At 44.8% G+C, this 16,464-nt stretch overlaps 1 protein-coding gene across 5 annotated transcripts in view; it reads left to right on the forward strand.

The window, feature by feature from the left end:
• The first annotated feature begins 10,797 nt into the window (after positions 1 to 10,797).
• Positions 10,798 to 16,464, forward strand: part of GPCPD1 (glycerophosphocholine phosphodiesterase 1) — a 66,044-nt gene continuing 60,377 nt past the window's right edge. Inside the window, exons 1-2 of one of the 5 annotated variants that reach the window (XM_033185701.1) lie at positions 10,926 to 11,065; positions 15,562 to 15,648. Coding sequence is in view for 1 of the 5 variants with exons in the window: in XM_033185698.1 (XP_033041589.1) it covers positions 10,813 to 11,065 (253 nt within the window). In the remaining 4 variants the exon portion in view is untranslated. Of the gene's footprint in view, positions 11,066 to 15,561; positions 15,649 to 15,716; positions 15,813 to 16,464 lie in introns of those variants that run through there. The other 4 variants (XM_033185698.1, XM_033185699.1, XM_033185700.1 and 1 more) reach the window with 4 other exon arrangements.

Here is a 16,464-nt window from a genome sequence, read left to right on the forward strand (position 1 = left end):
CATGGAGAAACCTCGTCTCTACTAAAAATACAAAATTAGCCAGGTGTGGTGGTGCATGCCTGTAATCCCAGCTACTCGGGAGGCTGAGGCAGCAGAATTGCTTGAACCCGGGGGGCGGAGGTTGTGGTGAGCTGAGATTGTGCCACTGCACTCCAGCATGGGCAACAAGAGCGAAACTCTATCTCAAAAAATAAATAAATAAAATAAAATAAAATTACCTCCTTGCCTTGAAAGCCTGCTTATAGGAAAGCAAAATAGAGATATAACAGATAAAGGCAAGGAAGTGTGAGTCGTCACTCTTTGTTTTCATGTTGTAAGTAAATAACAAAGGCACGGTATGAGCCAGCAAGTCAGGAGTAGAACAGAGAGCAAAAGCATGGCCTCTAATCTTCCCCCATCTAAATCATGCACATAATTAATTGGGTGCCATTGCCAAGAACCCCTGTCTTCCTGACTCCAGTCCTAGCTCACTTTGGCTGGCTTCCAGCCTGGAGTTGGCAGCTGGGTTTTTGAGCCTGGTGCGTGGTAACCGCGCTGTTAGAGCTCTTTTGTTTACATTAAGGATATACCCTGTAAACAGCAGCTCATTCTGCAGACAGTCATCAATATTTTCACTAAAATGATAAAAAGATAGCCAGTGAATTGTTGAAACATTTAAGCAGTAGAAAGAATTCCCTTGGGGAATCCATTTTAATGCAGAATGCACAAGACCGAGAGGCATTTGGAAAGATACAAAAAATAATCATAATGACATTATTATTCATCATCATAATAAATGGACCAGGGAGGAAACAAAATGGCTCAGTTCAATGTTTTCTGAAATAACTTTGGCTTCTTAGTTTTATAAGGTCTTGATTTCTAAAGAGTTTATATTACACATGCCTTAAAGAGCTGCAATTATGTTACATTGTGTTAAAGGTGGTAATTTTTCTTTAAAGCTTCATTGGGCCCGAGGGCGGGGGGTGGGGGGGGGTGGGCGGTGGCTCCGCCTGTAATCCCAGCACTTTAGGGGGCCAAGGCAGATGGATCACCTGAGGTCACAGGTTCGAAACCAGCATGGCCAACATGGGAAACCCCGTCTCTACTAAAAATACAAAATTAGCTGGGCATGGTGGCTCATGCCTGTAATCCCAGCTACTTTGGGAGCTAAGGCAGGAGAATCGCTTGGACCTAGGAGGCAGAGGTTGCAGTGAGCCGAGATCATACCACTTCACTCCAGCCTGGGTGACAGAGTGAGACTCCGTCTCAAAAAAGCGGGGGGAAAAAAAGCATTCATACGTTTCTTAATGAAAAAGAAAAGCCTGCTAGGAGTGGTGGCTCACGCCTGTAATCCCAGCACTTTGGGAGGCAGAGGCAGAGGCAGGCGGATCACCTAAGGTCAGGAGTTCAAGACCAGCCTGACCAACATGGTGAAACCCCACCTCTACTAAAAATACAAAATTTGCCAGGCATGGTGGCGCATGCCTGTAATCCCAGCTACTTGGGAGACTGAGGCATGAGAATAGATTGAACCTGGGAAGCGAAGATTGCAATGAGCCAAGATTGCACCATTGCACTCCAGCCTGGGTGACAGAGTGAGGCTCCTTCTCAAAAAGAGAAAAGAAAAGCCAGGCACGGTGGCTCACGCCTGTAATTCCAACACTTTGGGAAGAAGAGGCGGGCAGATCACCTGAGGTCAGGAGTTCGAGACCAGTCTGGCCAACATGGTGAAACCCCATCTCTACTAAAAATACAAAAATTAGCCAGGCATGGTGGCAGGCACCTGTAATCCAAGCTACTTGGGAGGCTGTGGCAGAAGAATCGCTTAAATCCAGGAGGTGGAGGTTGCAGTGAACTGAAATCGCGCCACTGTACTCCAGCTTGGGGGACAAAGTGAGACTCTGTCTCCAAAAAAAAAAAAAACTTTTTCTTTTTTTACTTTCCTTCCTTTCTTTCCTTCCTTCCTTCCTTCCTTCCTTCCTTCCTTCCTTCCTTCCTTCCTTCCTTCCTTCCTTCCTCCTTCCTTCCTTCCTTCTTCCTTCCTTCCTTCCTTCCTTCCTTCCTTCCTTCTTCTTTCTTTCTTTCTTTCTTTCCTTTTTTTGAGACAGGATCTGGCTCCTGCACCCACCCTGAAAAGGAAAAAGATTTAAAAAATTAAAAAATGATAACAGCCTTTCTCAAAACTAAACTGCCTTTGTAAAACTAATGAAAGGCCACAGGTTAGGAGGATGGGAGGGGTTTAAATTTGACTAAGATGCGGATGTATTACAAATCTTTATTCTGGAAATCACAAGATTTGCAACTTCTCCAGTTACTCCTGCAATTAACATCACTGTTGTAGAACCTAAGATTAGACTTTTGAGATGGCGTTTGAACTTGTTTTTCTTTCTTTTGGAGACAAGGTCTCCCTTCTGGGGTGTAGTGCAATGGTGTGATCAGAGCTCACTGCAGCCCACAACCTCTCAGGCTCAAGAAATCCTGCCACCTCAGCCTCCCAGGTAGCTTAAACCACTAGGACATGCCATCACATCTGGCTGACTTTTGTATCTTTGTAGAGACAGAGTTTTGCCACATTGCCCAGGCTGGCCTCAACTCCTGGGCACAAGCAAACCACCTGCTAAGGCCTCCCAAAGTGTTAGGATTACAGGTGTGAGCCACCATGCCTGGCCTTTATTTATTTATTTATTTATTATTTATTTATTTATTTTTGAGATGGAGTCTTGCTCTATCACCCAGGCTGGAGTGCAGTGGTGAAATCCTGGCTCACTGCAAGCTCTGCCTCCCAGGTTCATGAAATTTTCCTACCTTAGCCTCCCAAGTAACTGGGATTACAGGCGTGAGCCACCACGGCTGGTTAATTTTTTATTTTTGTTTTTTAGAGATGGGGTCTTGCTATGTTACCCAACTGGTCTCACATTCCTGGTCTCCAGCAATCCTCCCACCTTAGCCTCCTAAAGCATTAGAATTACAGGCATGAGCCACCGCACCAGGCCGTCCTGTAGTGTTACATTCCCATTTCATAAAGGAAGAAATGGGTCAAAGAAGACCTTTTGATCTTATCATGTGAACCTTTCTTGCTCCAGACATTTGGATCTTATGATGGATTCAAGAAGTTAGAAAGTAATATACCCAAAAAACTGCAGCCAATTTAAAATTGGTTTAAAGGCTCACATCTGAGGCACTTCCTTGGTCTTCTTAATATAGGATTAATCTTTATCTTTGTTTTGTTTCATTTCTTTCTTTCTTTCTTTTTTTTTTTTTTTGAGATGGAGTTTCACTCTTGTTGCCCAGGCTGAGGTGCAATGGCGCAATCTCAGCTCTCTGCAACCTCTGCCTCCTGGATTCAAGTGATTCTCTTGCTGTGGCCTTCCGAGTAGCTGGGATTACAGGCATGTGCCACAATGCCCAGCTAATGTTGTATCTTTAGTAGAGGCAGAGTTTCTCCATGTTGGCCAGGCTGGTCTTGAACTCCCGACCTCAGGTGATCCGCCCGCCTCAACCTCCCAAAGTGCTGGGATTACAAGTGTGAGCCACTGCACCGGGCCTTTAGGATCGATCTTTATCTAAAAGAACAATCAATAGCAAACACTAACAATTTTGTCACCTACATGAAATCTAAGTAGTGCATACTATAATTTGGGAAATTGCCCATGGACTCAAGCCAAGGGAATAAAAGGCGTGGACAGTTCCTTCGAGTAGCAGGGCCACCAATGAGGTGCATAAAACACGTAAAATTGATAGTGTTTGAGTCTGGTAAAAGATTCTCACACTAGAATAATTGTGGAATATCTGAGGAGAATAGTCAAAATATTTTCATGAATTGGCCAAGAGATAAGTATAAGTGATTACTCTTTTATCCAACTCATAATGAATATTTCTGGGAGACGAATCAGTGTAAAACAAAGCTGATAATAGCTAAAACTGCCAAGGTAAGCTGTGCTATTACCCAAACATTGTTGGAAGAATCAATACTTTGTAACAAAATATAGACTTGCAAAATTGGACTCATGAAATAATGTGGCTACAAAAGGAAAAGCACAATGGTAGAAGCTATAATTGGCAGTTGGTTTAAAAACTCACTGTATTGGCCAGATGCGGTGGCTCACACCTGTAATCCCAGCACTTTGGGAGGCAGAGGCAGGTGGATCACAAGGTCAGGAGTTCGAGACCAGCTTCCCAACATGGTGAAACCCTGTCTCTCCTAAAAATACAAAACTTAGCTGGGCATGGTGGCGGGCACCTGTAATCCCAGATACTTGGGAGGCTGAGACAGGAGAATCATTTGAACCCAGAAGGCGGAGGTTGCAGTGAGCTGAGATTGTGCCATTGCACTCCAGCCTGGGTAACAGGGCGAGACTCCATTTCAAAAAAAAAAAAAAGATTCTCACAGTAGAGCAATTGAGAAATATCTGAGAATAATCAAAATATTTTCATGAATTGGCCAAGAGATAAATATAAGTGATTATTATTTTATCCAAATCATAACTAATATTTCTGGGAGAAGAATCAGTGCAAAATGAAGCTGATAATAGCTAAAACTGCCAAGGTAAGCTGTGCTATTATGTAAACATTGTTGGAAGAATCAGTACTTTGCAACAAAATATAGACTTGCAAAATTGGACTCACAAAATAATGACCACAAAAGGAAACTCATAATGGTAGAAGCTATAGTTGGTGATTGGTTTAAAAAATCCCTGTATTAGCTGGGCACAGTGACCCACGCCTGTAATCCCAGCACTTTGGGAAGTGGATGTGGGAGGATCACTTGAGCTCAGGAGTTTGAGACTAGCCTGGGCAACATGGAAAAGTTCCCCTCCACCAAAAATGGTGGCACGCACCTGTGGTCTCAGCTACTTGGGAGGCTGAGGGAAGATTGCTTGAGCCTGGGAGGCAGATGCTTCTGTGAGCTGAGATTGCACCATTTGCACTGCAGCCTGGGTGACAGAGTGAGATCTCATCTCAAAAAAAAAAAACAAAAATCACTGGATCATCCTGAGCAACATAGTGAGACTGCATCTCTACACACATACACACACACACACCCCCCAAATTAGCCAGGCATGGTGATGTGCACCCATAGTCTCAGAACAGAACAAGATCCTGTCTTGGCCAGAACCAGTGGCTCACTCCTGTAATCCCAACACTTCGGGAGGCTGAAGCAGCAGATCACCTGAGGTCAGGAGCTTGAGACCAGCTGGGCCAACATGACAAAACCCGTTTCTACTGAAAATACAAAAATTAGCTGGGCGTACTAGTGCACACCTGTAATCCCAGCTACTTGGGATGTTGAGGAAGGAGAATCACTTGAACCCAGGAGATGAAGCCTGCAGTGACCCAAGATAGCACCATCACACTTCAGCCTGGGGCACAGAGCAAGACTCTGTGTCAAAACATACATCAACAAATAAACCAGTAGCAGGAAAACTTTTACGAAAGATTAATGTCTACAATGTCACAGGCTGGGTGCGGTGGCTTATGCCTGTGATCTCAATACTTTGGGAGGCCAAGGTTGGAGGATAATTTAAAGTCAGGAATTCAAGACCAGCCTGGCCAACATGGCGAAACTCTGCCTCTACTAAAAATACAAAAATTAGCTGGCCGTAGTAGCACACACCTGAAATCCCAGCTACTTGGGTGGCTGAGGCAGGAGAATCACTTGAACCTGGGAGGTGGAGGCTGCAGTGGGCCAAGATTATAAGACTGCACTCCAGACTGGGTCACAGAGTGAGTCTCTGTGTCCAAAAAAAAAACATCCACTTGTGAAGGGCAGGATTCAAGCCCATGTCTGGCATCTATGTCTAGAGTTTTTTGCATCGATACTGCTGATTTTTTTTTTTTTTTTTTAAAGAGACATAGCCTCCCTTTGTCACCCAGGCTGGAGTGCAGAGGTACAACCATGGTTCATTGCAGCCTGGACCTCCCAGACTCAAGAGATTCTCCCCTCTAAGCCTCTAGAGTAGCTAGTACTACTGCCTGGTGCCACCATATTTTGCCATATATCTGACATGGATATATATATATATATATATTTTTTTTTTTAGCTAGAATCACTTTTTTATTGCCCAGGCTGAAATGCTACTGTTTTCTTTCTTTTTTTAAAACAGGCAGCCTCCTGAGCCAGAGTAGGCTCACACTCCTTACTATAGTTTTTCAAAAAATTATGGCATAAGGTGAGATCCTGTGGTCCTGATTTCAGACAAATGAGGTAACGTATTTCATTATTTAATCAAGTACAATAATGAATGTTAAATATTTTATATAATTCAAAACATATGGAGCTCTTCTGGAAGTAATCAGGTAAGACCTAAATTGATCTCATTAACCATGTGCTTGAAAAGTTATGGCTGGGAGCCATGGCTCATGCCTGTAACTCCAACACTTTGGGAGGCTGAGGTGGGACAGTCTCTTCAGACTAAGAGTTCAAGTTCAGCCTGGGCAACATGACATGACCCCACCTATACAAAAAGTAAAAAACAATTAGCTAGGTGTAATGGCATGGTGGCACACACCTGTGATCCCAGCTACTAGGGAGGTGGAGATGGGAGGATCGTTTGAGCTCAGGAGGTCAGGGTTGCAGTGAGCTGTAATCATGCACTCCAGCCTTGGCAACAGAGCAAGACCCCGCCTCAAAAAAAAAAAAGAGAAGAAAGAAAAGTTAACATTTCACAGAGTGTTGGGAGAAAGGAATATGGGAATGCATTACCTATATTCTAATTATCTATATTCTACTTCAATATCCCAATCAGAGCAGCATGATTTTGGAGTAATCTAAAATACGTTGCATTATCAAAGAGTTTCTAAGCAAGGCTGTGTAAAATGGCATCTGCAGGAATTCCTTCTTCTCTTGGATGGTATATGCTTCTCTGCCAGTCTTTTTATTTATTTATTTATTTTGAGATGGAGGCTGGCTCTATCGCCCAGGCTGGAGTGCAGTGGCGCGATCTTGGCTCACTGCAACCTCTGTCTTCCAGGTTCAAGCAATTCTCTTGCTTCAGCCTCCGAAGTAGCTAGGACTACAGGTGTGTGCCACCACGCCCGGCTAATGTTTTGTATTTTTAGTAGAGATGGGGTTTCACTATGCTAGCCAGGATGGTCTCAATCTCCTGACCTTGTGATCCGCCCTCCTTGACCTCCCAAAGTGTTGGGATTACAGGTGTAAGGCACCACTCCCAGCCTCTCTGCCCGTCTTCTAATGCTACTGGTTTATTCCACATCTTTTAGAATGAGCTTGTCCAACCCATGGCCCAGGGGCTACATGTGGCCCAAGATGGCTTTGAATGCAGCCCAACACAAATTCGTAAACTTTCTTAAAACTTTATACATTTTTTTGCGATTTTTAAAAAGGTCATCAGCTATCCAAAGTGTTAGTGTATTTTATGTGTGGTACAAGACAATTTTTCTTCTTCCAATGTGACCCAGGGGAGCCAAAAGAACCCCTGTTCTAGACATTCCTCAGTTTCTGGCCGTTGACGGCATCTTTTGAACATGTATAATTCTTCTGTCGTTTGAAAAGGATTCAGGGAAGGAGCAGGTCGACTAAATGGAACTATAAACATTAGACCTTGGATTAGGTCTATTAACTGGAACTATAAACATTAGACAAATAGCTTGACTCAATGCTGGTTATAGAAAAAAATCAAGATCTGGCTGGGTGTGGTGGCTCACGCCTGTAATCCCAGCACTTTGGGAAGCTGAGGTGGGTGGATCACCTGAGGTCAGGAGTTTGAGACCAGTCTGGCCAACAGGCTGAAACCCCATCTCTACTAAAAATAAAAAAATTACCTGGGCATGGTGGCAGGCGCCTGTAATCCCAGCTACTCGGGAGACTGAGGCAGGAGAGTTGCTTGAACCTGGGAGGTGGAGGTTGCAGTGAGCCGAGATCATGCCACTGCACTCCACCCTGGGAACAAGAGCTAAACTCTGTCTCAAAAAAAAAAAACCATTTCAAAAAAAAAAAAAGAAAAATACAGATCTATAAACATTTTAAGGAAGCAAACTCTTATGAAAACATTCATCACTGAAGTATGACTAACAGAGGAAATTCACTCCAAACTACGTAGGAAATGTAGGACAGCAGAGTTTAATGGATAATGGCACATAACCAGAAGGAATTTTAATTCTTTAAGAAATCTGGGATTAAAATGAGTACTATCAAAAAACTATTGCATCCTGAGCCTAGCATAAAGCAGGCACTTAATTATTTAACTGAATGGATGACATTGTCAGAAATTTTCTGGGATTGAATCCAAGCTAAATATCAAATGTGGTAGAGAACATTCCGATTTATAAAACCAGAAATTCTACCTAAAGCTAGAGCTCATCCAATCCAAACACATTTTTAGTAGGCCCATTTTGAACCAGCGTGCAACTCGAGCTATTTCTCTATGTCTTGTTGTAAGAGAACTTCAACATCTCCCAAAAGGTGGTTCTTTTTAGTCAGTTTTCTGTTTTGTTTTGTTGTTTTTGCCAGAGTCTAGCTGTCACTCAAGTGGGAGAGCAGTGGTGCAATCTTAGCTCACAGCAACCTCCACCTCCCAGGCTTAAGTTATTCTAGTTTCTCCGCCTCCCGCCTCCCGAGTAGCTGGAATTACAGTCGTGCGACCACACCCACCTAATTTTTGTATTTTTAGTAGAAATGGGGTTTCGCCATGATGCCCAAGCTGGTCTCAAACTCCTGAGCTCAGGCGATTTGCCCGCCTTGGGCTCCCAAAGTGCTGGGATTACTGGCCGCACCAGGCCTCTTTTTTTCAATATCTCACTTTATTTAAGTAAAAGCTGCTAATATAATTTTATATTGGACACTAACCAGAGGGTAACTTTGATACTGGTAAGGTAACACTGTAAGTTAGGTAAGTTGCAAAGTTTTTTTTTTTTTTTTTTTTTTTTTAGACAGAGTCTCGCTCTGTTGCCAGGCTGGAATGCAGTGGCGCGATCTCGGCTCACTGCAACCTCCACCTCCCGGGTTCAAGCAATTCTCCTGCCTCAGCCTCCCAAGTAGCTGGGACTACAGGCGTGTGCCACCACAACCGGCTAATTTTTATATTTTTAGTAGAGACGGGGTTTACGCCGTGTTTGCCAGGATGGTCTCCATCTCTTGACCTCCTGATCCCCCCTCCTCAGCCTTTCAAAGTGCTGGGATTACAGGCGTGAGCTACCGCGCCCGGCAAGTTGTAAAGTTTCGTAAGAGAACTTCAAGTGGCAAATGCTGATTAACTTTCTGGAGACCACCAAAGGAGAGGGCAAAAAAAATTTTTTTTTTTTGTTAGGGCTCATTTTTTTAGAAAATAAACTACGACTCTGGCAGGGAGAGTCTGCTTTCAAAAAAGTTCCTTCAAACTTTAATTTGCATAATTGTTAACCTGGGGATGTTGCTAGAGGCAGATTTGATAGGGCAGGTCTGGGATGGTCCTGGGAGTCTGCAATTCTGAGTTCTGGCAGGTGCTACTGGCTTGTCGACCACACTTTGCATAGCAAGGGTATACACTCTCATCCAGCTTAGGTGACTTAATCGTTTTCAATTAATGATTTTTTTTTTTTTTTTTTTTTGAGACGGAGTCTTGCTCTGCCACCCAGGCTGGAGTGCAGTGGCCGGATCTCAGCTCACTGCAAGCTCCGTCTCCCGGGTTTACGCCATTCTCCTGCCTCAGCCTCCCGAGTAGCTGGGACTACAGGCGCCCGCCTCGTCGCCGGCTAGTTTTTTGTATTTTTAAGTAGAGACAGGTTTCACCGTATTAGCCAGGATGGTCTCGATCTCCTGACCTCGTGATCCGCCCGTCTCGGCCTCCCAAAGTGCTGGGATTACAGGCTTGAGCCACCGCGCCCGGCCTCAATTAATGATTTGATCTAAGTGTGGCTGTTGTTTTGCAACGAAAGACAGTTTCCAGAAAACATCAGTACTGGTAATCTCCCTCGTTTTCAAATAAGGGAAAAAATACAACTCAACTCTGAATTGTAGCTCCAGGCTCCACAGTCAGTTCTTTCCTTCCCTCCCTTCCTCCCTCCCTTCTTTCCTTTCTTTCTCTCTTTCTCTTTCTTTCTTTCTCTCTTTCTGATGGAGTTTTGCTCTTGTTGCCCAGGTTGGAGTGCAATCTCGGCTCACTGCAACCTCCGCCTCCCAGGTTCAAGCGATTCTCCTGCCTCAGCCTCCCGAATAGCTGGGATTACAGGCTCGCGCCACCACGCCCGGCTGATTTTTTTTTTTTTTTTTTTTGAGGCGGAGTCTCGCTCTGTCGCCGGGACTGGAGTGCAGTGGCGCAATCTCGGCTCACTGCAAGCTCCGCCTCCCGGGTTTACGCCATTCTCCTGCCTCAGCCTCCCAAGTAGCTGGGACTACAGGCGCCCGCCACCTCGCCCGGCTAGTTTTTTTTTTGTATTTTTAGTAGAGACGGGGTTTCACCATGTTAGCCAGGATGGTCTTGATCTCCTGACCTCGTGATCCGCCCGTCTCGGCCTCCCAAAGTGCTGGGATTACAGGCTTGAGCCACCGCGCCCGGCCTGATTTTGTATTTTTAGTAGAGACAGGGTTTCACCATGTTGGCCAGGCTGGTCTCGAACTCTGATCTTACGTCATCCGCACTCCTCGGCCTCCCAAAGTGCTGGGATTACAGGCGTGAGCCACCGTGCCCAGCCCACGTGGGTTATTTCTGAGGCGGCTTTGATGGACCACAGTACACGCCTATGACCCCAGGGCAGTTGTCAAGGCGCTGGTGCCGGGGCGGCTGAGAAGGGCTGCGGGGACACGGGGGATGCCCGGCCGCCCTCGGCCGCAGACGTCAGCCCTTTCCAGGAACGCGCGGGCCCGCACCCCCCGCGCGCGGCTGCCGATTGGCTGGGATGGCGCCGGGCGTGACGTCAGGGCCCGCCCCACCGCCCTCCGGCCCCGCCCCTTGGGGTGGCCTGGCAGTTTGGTCTGGAGCAGCTGAAACCGGTTTGAGCGTAGCCGCTTCCTGCCGCTTGGCCCCGCGGCAGGCCGCCTGGGGGAGCGCTGGCGAGGCGCGGAGGGCGGGCGCACGGTACCTCTGCCTGTGGTCCTCGCTCTCGGGCGGGGCGGCAGCGACGCGGACCTGCGGACTAGCGAACCCGGCAGGTGAGGCGGCGAGCCGGGTGCGGGGACCGGGCGGCCGCTCACGTGGCGGGCCGAGCTGTCAGGGCGGCCCGGGACGCGGCGGGGCTGGGGGCGTCGGGGCCAAGGCGCGGGCGGGGTCCTCGGGCCGGGCACTGCCAGCAGGGGAACGGCGGCCGGGCGTTCGCTGCGCTAAACCGGTGTCTGGGACGCACTCGACTTTTATTGTTCACAGCCGCGCTTCCGCTAGGCTGCCTGGGGCTTAGTTCCCTTCTAAAAAATACGTGGAGCATTTGAGGCGTAGCAGGGTAAGTGGAGCATAGGACCACCGCAGATATGCAGAGTACTGAGTCCGGGAACAAAGACACCAAAAATGCAGGTGAGGTCCTCTGGGGACATCCCCTGCCCCACAGCGGCCCCCTGGCTCACCGCCGCTCTCTGTCCCTAAGTTACTCATCGTGTTTTGACAACTGCTTATTTTCTGAAATTGCCTGGACACGTAGTCTAGAGCATGCTTGTATAATTCAGTTATTCCAAGAAACCAAAGTGCCTTTCCTAGGAAAAGGTTCCAGGAATAGTCATGAGTGCCCTCGATACAATTTTTTAGGTCGGCTGCCCCTTCTCTCCAAAGCTCTGCAGACTGCCTTGCTGAGGTAGGAGAGAGAGCCTCAATCACTTAGGTGTCTCATCAGCCCTCTACCCAGACTCCACTGGCCCGCTGGAAAAGAAATCGGGCATGAATTGTAGAGGATCTTCCACCTTAAGGCAGCTGTTAGTCTTAGTCTGATGTAGACCTGCATAGAGGAACTGATGGAACCGAGCAGGATGTTTGCACCCGATGTTTTTTCTTCATACTCCTCTGTGGCCTCCTGCCATTTCTGCACAGCTCGCACCCACTACTCTACCCCGTCATGCTTCCCCTTGCTACGTTTCTGACGAGTTGTGACTTAACTAAGAAATAAATACAAGGTATTAGTCTTTTTTTGTTTTCAAAATTCCTAATGTCATGGATACAAATAACACCAAGCAAACAAGAAAACTGCACATGTTGCAATCTATTCCTGATTTAAGAACTAGGAAGAACCAAGAGCTAGAGAAAACCAGTATTCTAGACAACATTTAAATCTGCATAATAACGACGTGGGAAAGCTGGACTCTGAGAAATAATGACCACAAAAGAAAAATCGTAGCAAAGTGAGTAAAATTTGGTTTTTTTTGTTTTTTTTTTTTTTTGAGACGGAGTCTCGCTCTGTCGCCCAGGCTGGAGTGCAGTGGCCGGATCTCAGCTCACTGCAAGCTCCACCTCCGGGGTTTACGCCATTCTCCTGCCTCAGCCTCCCGAGTAGCTGGGACTACAGGCGCCCGCCACCTCGCCTGGCTAGTTTTTTGTATTGTTTTTTAGTAGAGACGGGGTTTCACCGTGTTAGCCAGGATGGTCTCGACCTCCTGACCTCGTGATCCGCCCGTCTTGGCCTCCCAAAGCGCTGGGATTACAGGCTTGAGCCACCGCGCCCGGCCAGTGAGTAAAATTTGATACGTACGTAAAGTACGTCGATGAATCGAATTTTTATGAGTTAAAACAGGAAAAAAATGTATGAAACATACACATGAGAATAATATCACGATAAAATGAATGGAAAACATTTGGGAAAATGTTACTGCATTGTTTAGAAAGTTGATCAAGGAATTAACTTGGCTTAATTAAACCTAATCCAGAAACACTTTCTTAATAAAGACCCATTAATGTCTTAACATGTTTGATTAAGATATTGGCTTCAAGTATATGGGAATCAGAATGACAGTCACAACTTATCAGAAATGTAGCAAGGGTCGTAGTGATCCTTCACCAAGATGAGCAAAAATTAACTCAGGGAAAGGTAGGCATTTTATATATTACTTTATTTAGCTAGTTAGGAGGATCAAAGCTGCCAAGGCCTAGGGAAGGGCAAGGATAATTGGAAACAGTTTTTTTCCTTGAAAAAATTCAAAGGAAAACAGAGATGTTCCTTTTAGCCAGCAAAACACTTTAGCTAAAAATATCTAACTTCAATTGAGCTCTAAAGTAAATGTCCCGGTACCTTGGTTTACTTCATACCCCTTTTGTTTCCCAGGCTTGTAAATCAGTCGTGTCACGTGTGGGGAAAGTTTGAGGAAAAGAATAGGGTAAAATATATTTTGTCAGGTAGTGTGAACTCTGAAATTTTTAAAACTGTAGATTACCATGTCATATTTTGCTAATTGCTTGAGACTTTTAAAAAGGGTTATTTAAATACTACTCAGAATCTCAGATGAGAATGCTGTTTAGTCTTTCTCTTCAAAAATTACAATAGATGTTATGTTTTCAAAAACCAAAAAGCAGAGGCCTATCTCAGAAAGTGTAGTCTATATGTGAGGTAATAGGTGAGTTGGTTACATTATCTGGTCAGCTCATGTGCGTACAATGACTAACATTTTTCATCTTACTCTTGTTTTTATGTATATCCAGAACTGACCTTCCCTTTCCAAGTTGGGATTTTTTTTTTTTTCCTTGTTTAGAAGAAGATGTATGGGTGGGTGCATACATTTTTTCTTCCACAACACAGTCGTTTTTTTTTACTTGGTCACTGCTGTTTTGGTGGTAACTGGATGCCAAAATTGTATACTTCAACACAGCACCAGACTTTTGGCCTCCGTCCATAATCAAGTAAATTGCATTTGGAACAGCTCCCAAGGCTTTTATTTGGTATGGTATCAAATTTGGAGAGGGAGGGCGTTCAGGGTGGAAATCAAACCAGATTGCTTGACTTTGGTAAATCAAGTGGAAGATGATGCTTTGTTGACTTTTGGAGAGGTTTTCTGGGAGGTGTTTTTGTGCTGGTGTATATAGCTTTGTATAGTACATTTACTGCAGCTGTTTACTGCTAAGTTACTGTAGTCACTCTTCTAAACAACTCTGAGAATAAAAGACTCAGTTTTTACAATCAGTTCATTTCCCTTTTATTAAATTTACTTAAGTTTTCCATTTGCCTTAATGCAGTAGAAATCTAGAGATAATTTTGTACCAGCTGTTGATTTTAGTGCATAGGAATAATATCTGATTTCCATTAGGTTGATTAAAATAGTTAGTTAAAATTAGTCAACAACTATTTAATCACGTATATGAGGTTGTCCTTACTTAGTTGAGAACCGCAGCAGTAAACACCAAATGAAAGGGCACCTTATAGGTTAAGATTGAAGTTGGTTATTTAGCCCTTTTGATGGGTGATGGACTATTTGCTCTCTTAAATTTAATTCAGTAACTTAATGTCAGGCTTTTTTTTTTTTTTTTTTTTTTTAATTGAGACAGAGTCTCACTGCATCACTTAGGCAGGAGTACAGTGGCACAATCTCAGCTCACTGCAACCTCTGCCTTCTGGGTTCAAGTGATTCTCATGCCTCAGCCTCCCAAAGTGCTGGGATTATAGGCATGAGTCACCACGCCTGGCCACTATGTTTACTCTTAGATGCAGAAGGTAGTATAAGAAATTATTTTAGAAATTATTTTGATGAAGGGAAGGCCTTTTTTTTTTTTTTGAGATGGAGTCTCCCTCTGTTGCAGAGTGCAGTGGCGCAGTGGCGTTCACCGCAACCTCTGTCTCCTGGGTTCAAGTGATTCTCCTGCCTCAGCTTACCGAGTAGCTGGGACTGCAGGCACATGCTACCATGCCCAGCTAATTTTTGTATTTTTAGTAGAGATGGGGTTTCACTATGCTGGCCAGGCTAGTCTTGAATTCCTGACCTCATGATCCACCCGCGTGGGCCTCCCAAAGTGCTGAGATTATAAGGCATGAAGCCACCACGCCCGGCCTTTTTTCTTTCTTTCTTTTTTTGAGACAGAGTCTCGCTGTGTTGCCCAGGTTGGAGTGCAGTGGCACGATTTTTGCTCACCGCAACCTCTGCCTCCCAGGTTCAAGCGATTCTCCCGCCTCAACCTCCTGCGTAGCTGGGATTATGGGTGCCCATGACCATGCCCAGCTAATTTTTGTATTTTTAGTAGAGACAGGGTTTCACCATGTTGGCCAGGCTGGTCGACCTTAGGTGATCCACCCGCCTTGGCTTCCCAAAGTGCTGGGATTACAGGCATGAGCCACCGTGCCTGGCCAAAGGGAAGGTTTTCACTAATGTAGTGTTGGGTGTTCTAACCAAAATGGTAGAGTTGCCAAATAGGGAATTTCGTATCCAAATATGACATGACTCCACACTAGTGGTCTTGCACTCTGTGAGATGAATATTTGACAATGTACATTTATAAATATATATATATATATCAGTGTTACATTTTATAATTGATGTAAATGTGATGATACATAGTTTATAGCTAACATGCAGCGTGGCCTCTTGGCCCTCATCTCAACCTGAGCCCTATTGATGTTTGGAGCTGGACAATTAATTATTTGTGGAGGGCTGTTCTGTGTATTGTATCGTGTTCATACATATTGTATGGTTGTTTCATATTGTATGGTTGTTTCATATTGTATGGTTGTTTGGCCTTTACCCGCTAGATGCTAGGAGTGCCACTCCCAGTTGTGACAACCAAAAATGCCTCCTGACATTACCAGATAATCCCCTGGAGGGCAGAATTGCCTTTGGTGAGAACTGTTGGTATAAATCTATCTACCCTGACTGGGAAGTGTGGTTAATTTTGCTTAGCAGTGTTCATTAAATGACTCGGGGAGGGGAAGGAAGCAAAGCAGAACTGGAAAAGTGACTATGGAAGGTAGCTATGCAAGGTACTTCAGAATTGTTTCGTAAGGTAATATATAAATGCAAATGAAATTTCAGCTGGTAATGTACATGATGCAGAATAAAGATGTGATTGGAATTCTTGTAGGAACATTGGTGGGTTGGGGGCAAAGGGTTTTTTGGTGGGTGTTGGAGAAGTTATGTAGAATATGATGTGTCTTTGGATGGAGTATGTTCTCTGTCCATTTAAATTATGTAAGTATCTCAAAGTATATGTACATGTGTATTAATCTATTTTTTATATTCCTTTAGGTATTTAAGTTAGTGGATGGGAAACAGATTCCTTTGACAAGGAAGAAATGAAAAAATTAGCGATAGTTGTTTTTCTTCTCTACCACAGTATTACCCTGGTCAGGAAAGATAGGGTTGAATTAAGAACAGCTGCTTATCAGAAGAGAAAGTATGTAGCAAGAGAATCTTGACAACTTAAAATATAACAAGTTTGGATACTTTGTTTTACAATGTGTATTTCAGGCATGCATTATTCTGTCTTGTTTTCTTTTTGGGCATACATTCTTTTTTTTTTTTTTTTTTTTTTTTTTTTTTTGAGGCGGAGTCTCGCTCTGTCGCCCGGACTGGAGTGCAGTGGCCAGATCTCAGCTCACTGCAAGCTCCGCCTCCCGGGTTTCCGCCATTCTCCTGCCTCAGCCTCCCGAGTAGCT

Source organism: Trachypithecus francoisi, unplaced genomic scaffold, assembly GCF_009764315.1.
Source record: "Trachypithecus francoisi isolate TF-2019V2 unplaced genomic scaffold, Tfra_2.0 Lachesis_group21, whole genome shotgun sequence".
NCBI lineage: Eukaryota > Metazoa > Chordata > Mammalia > Primates > Cercopithecidae > Trachypithecus > Trachypithecus francoisi.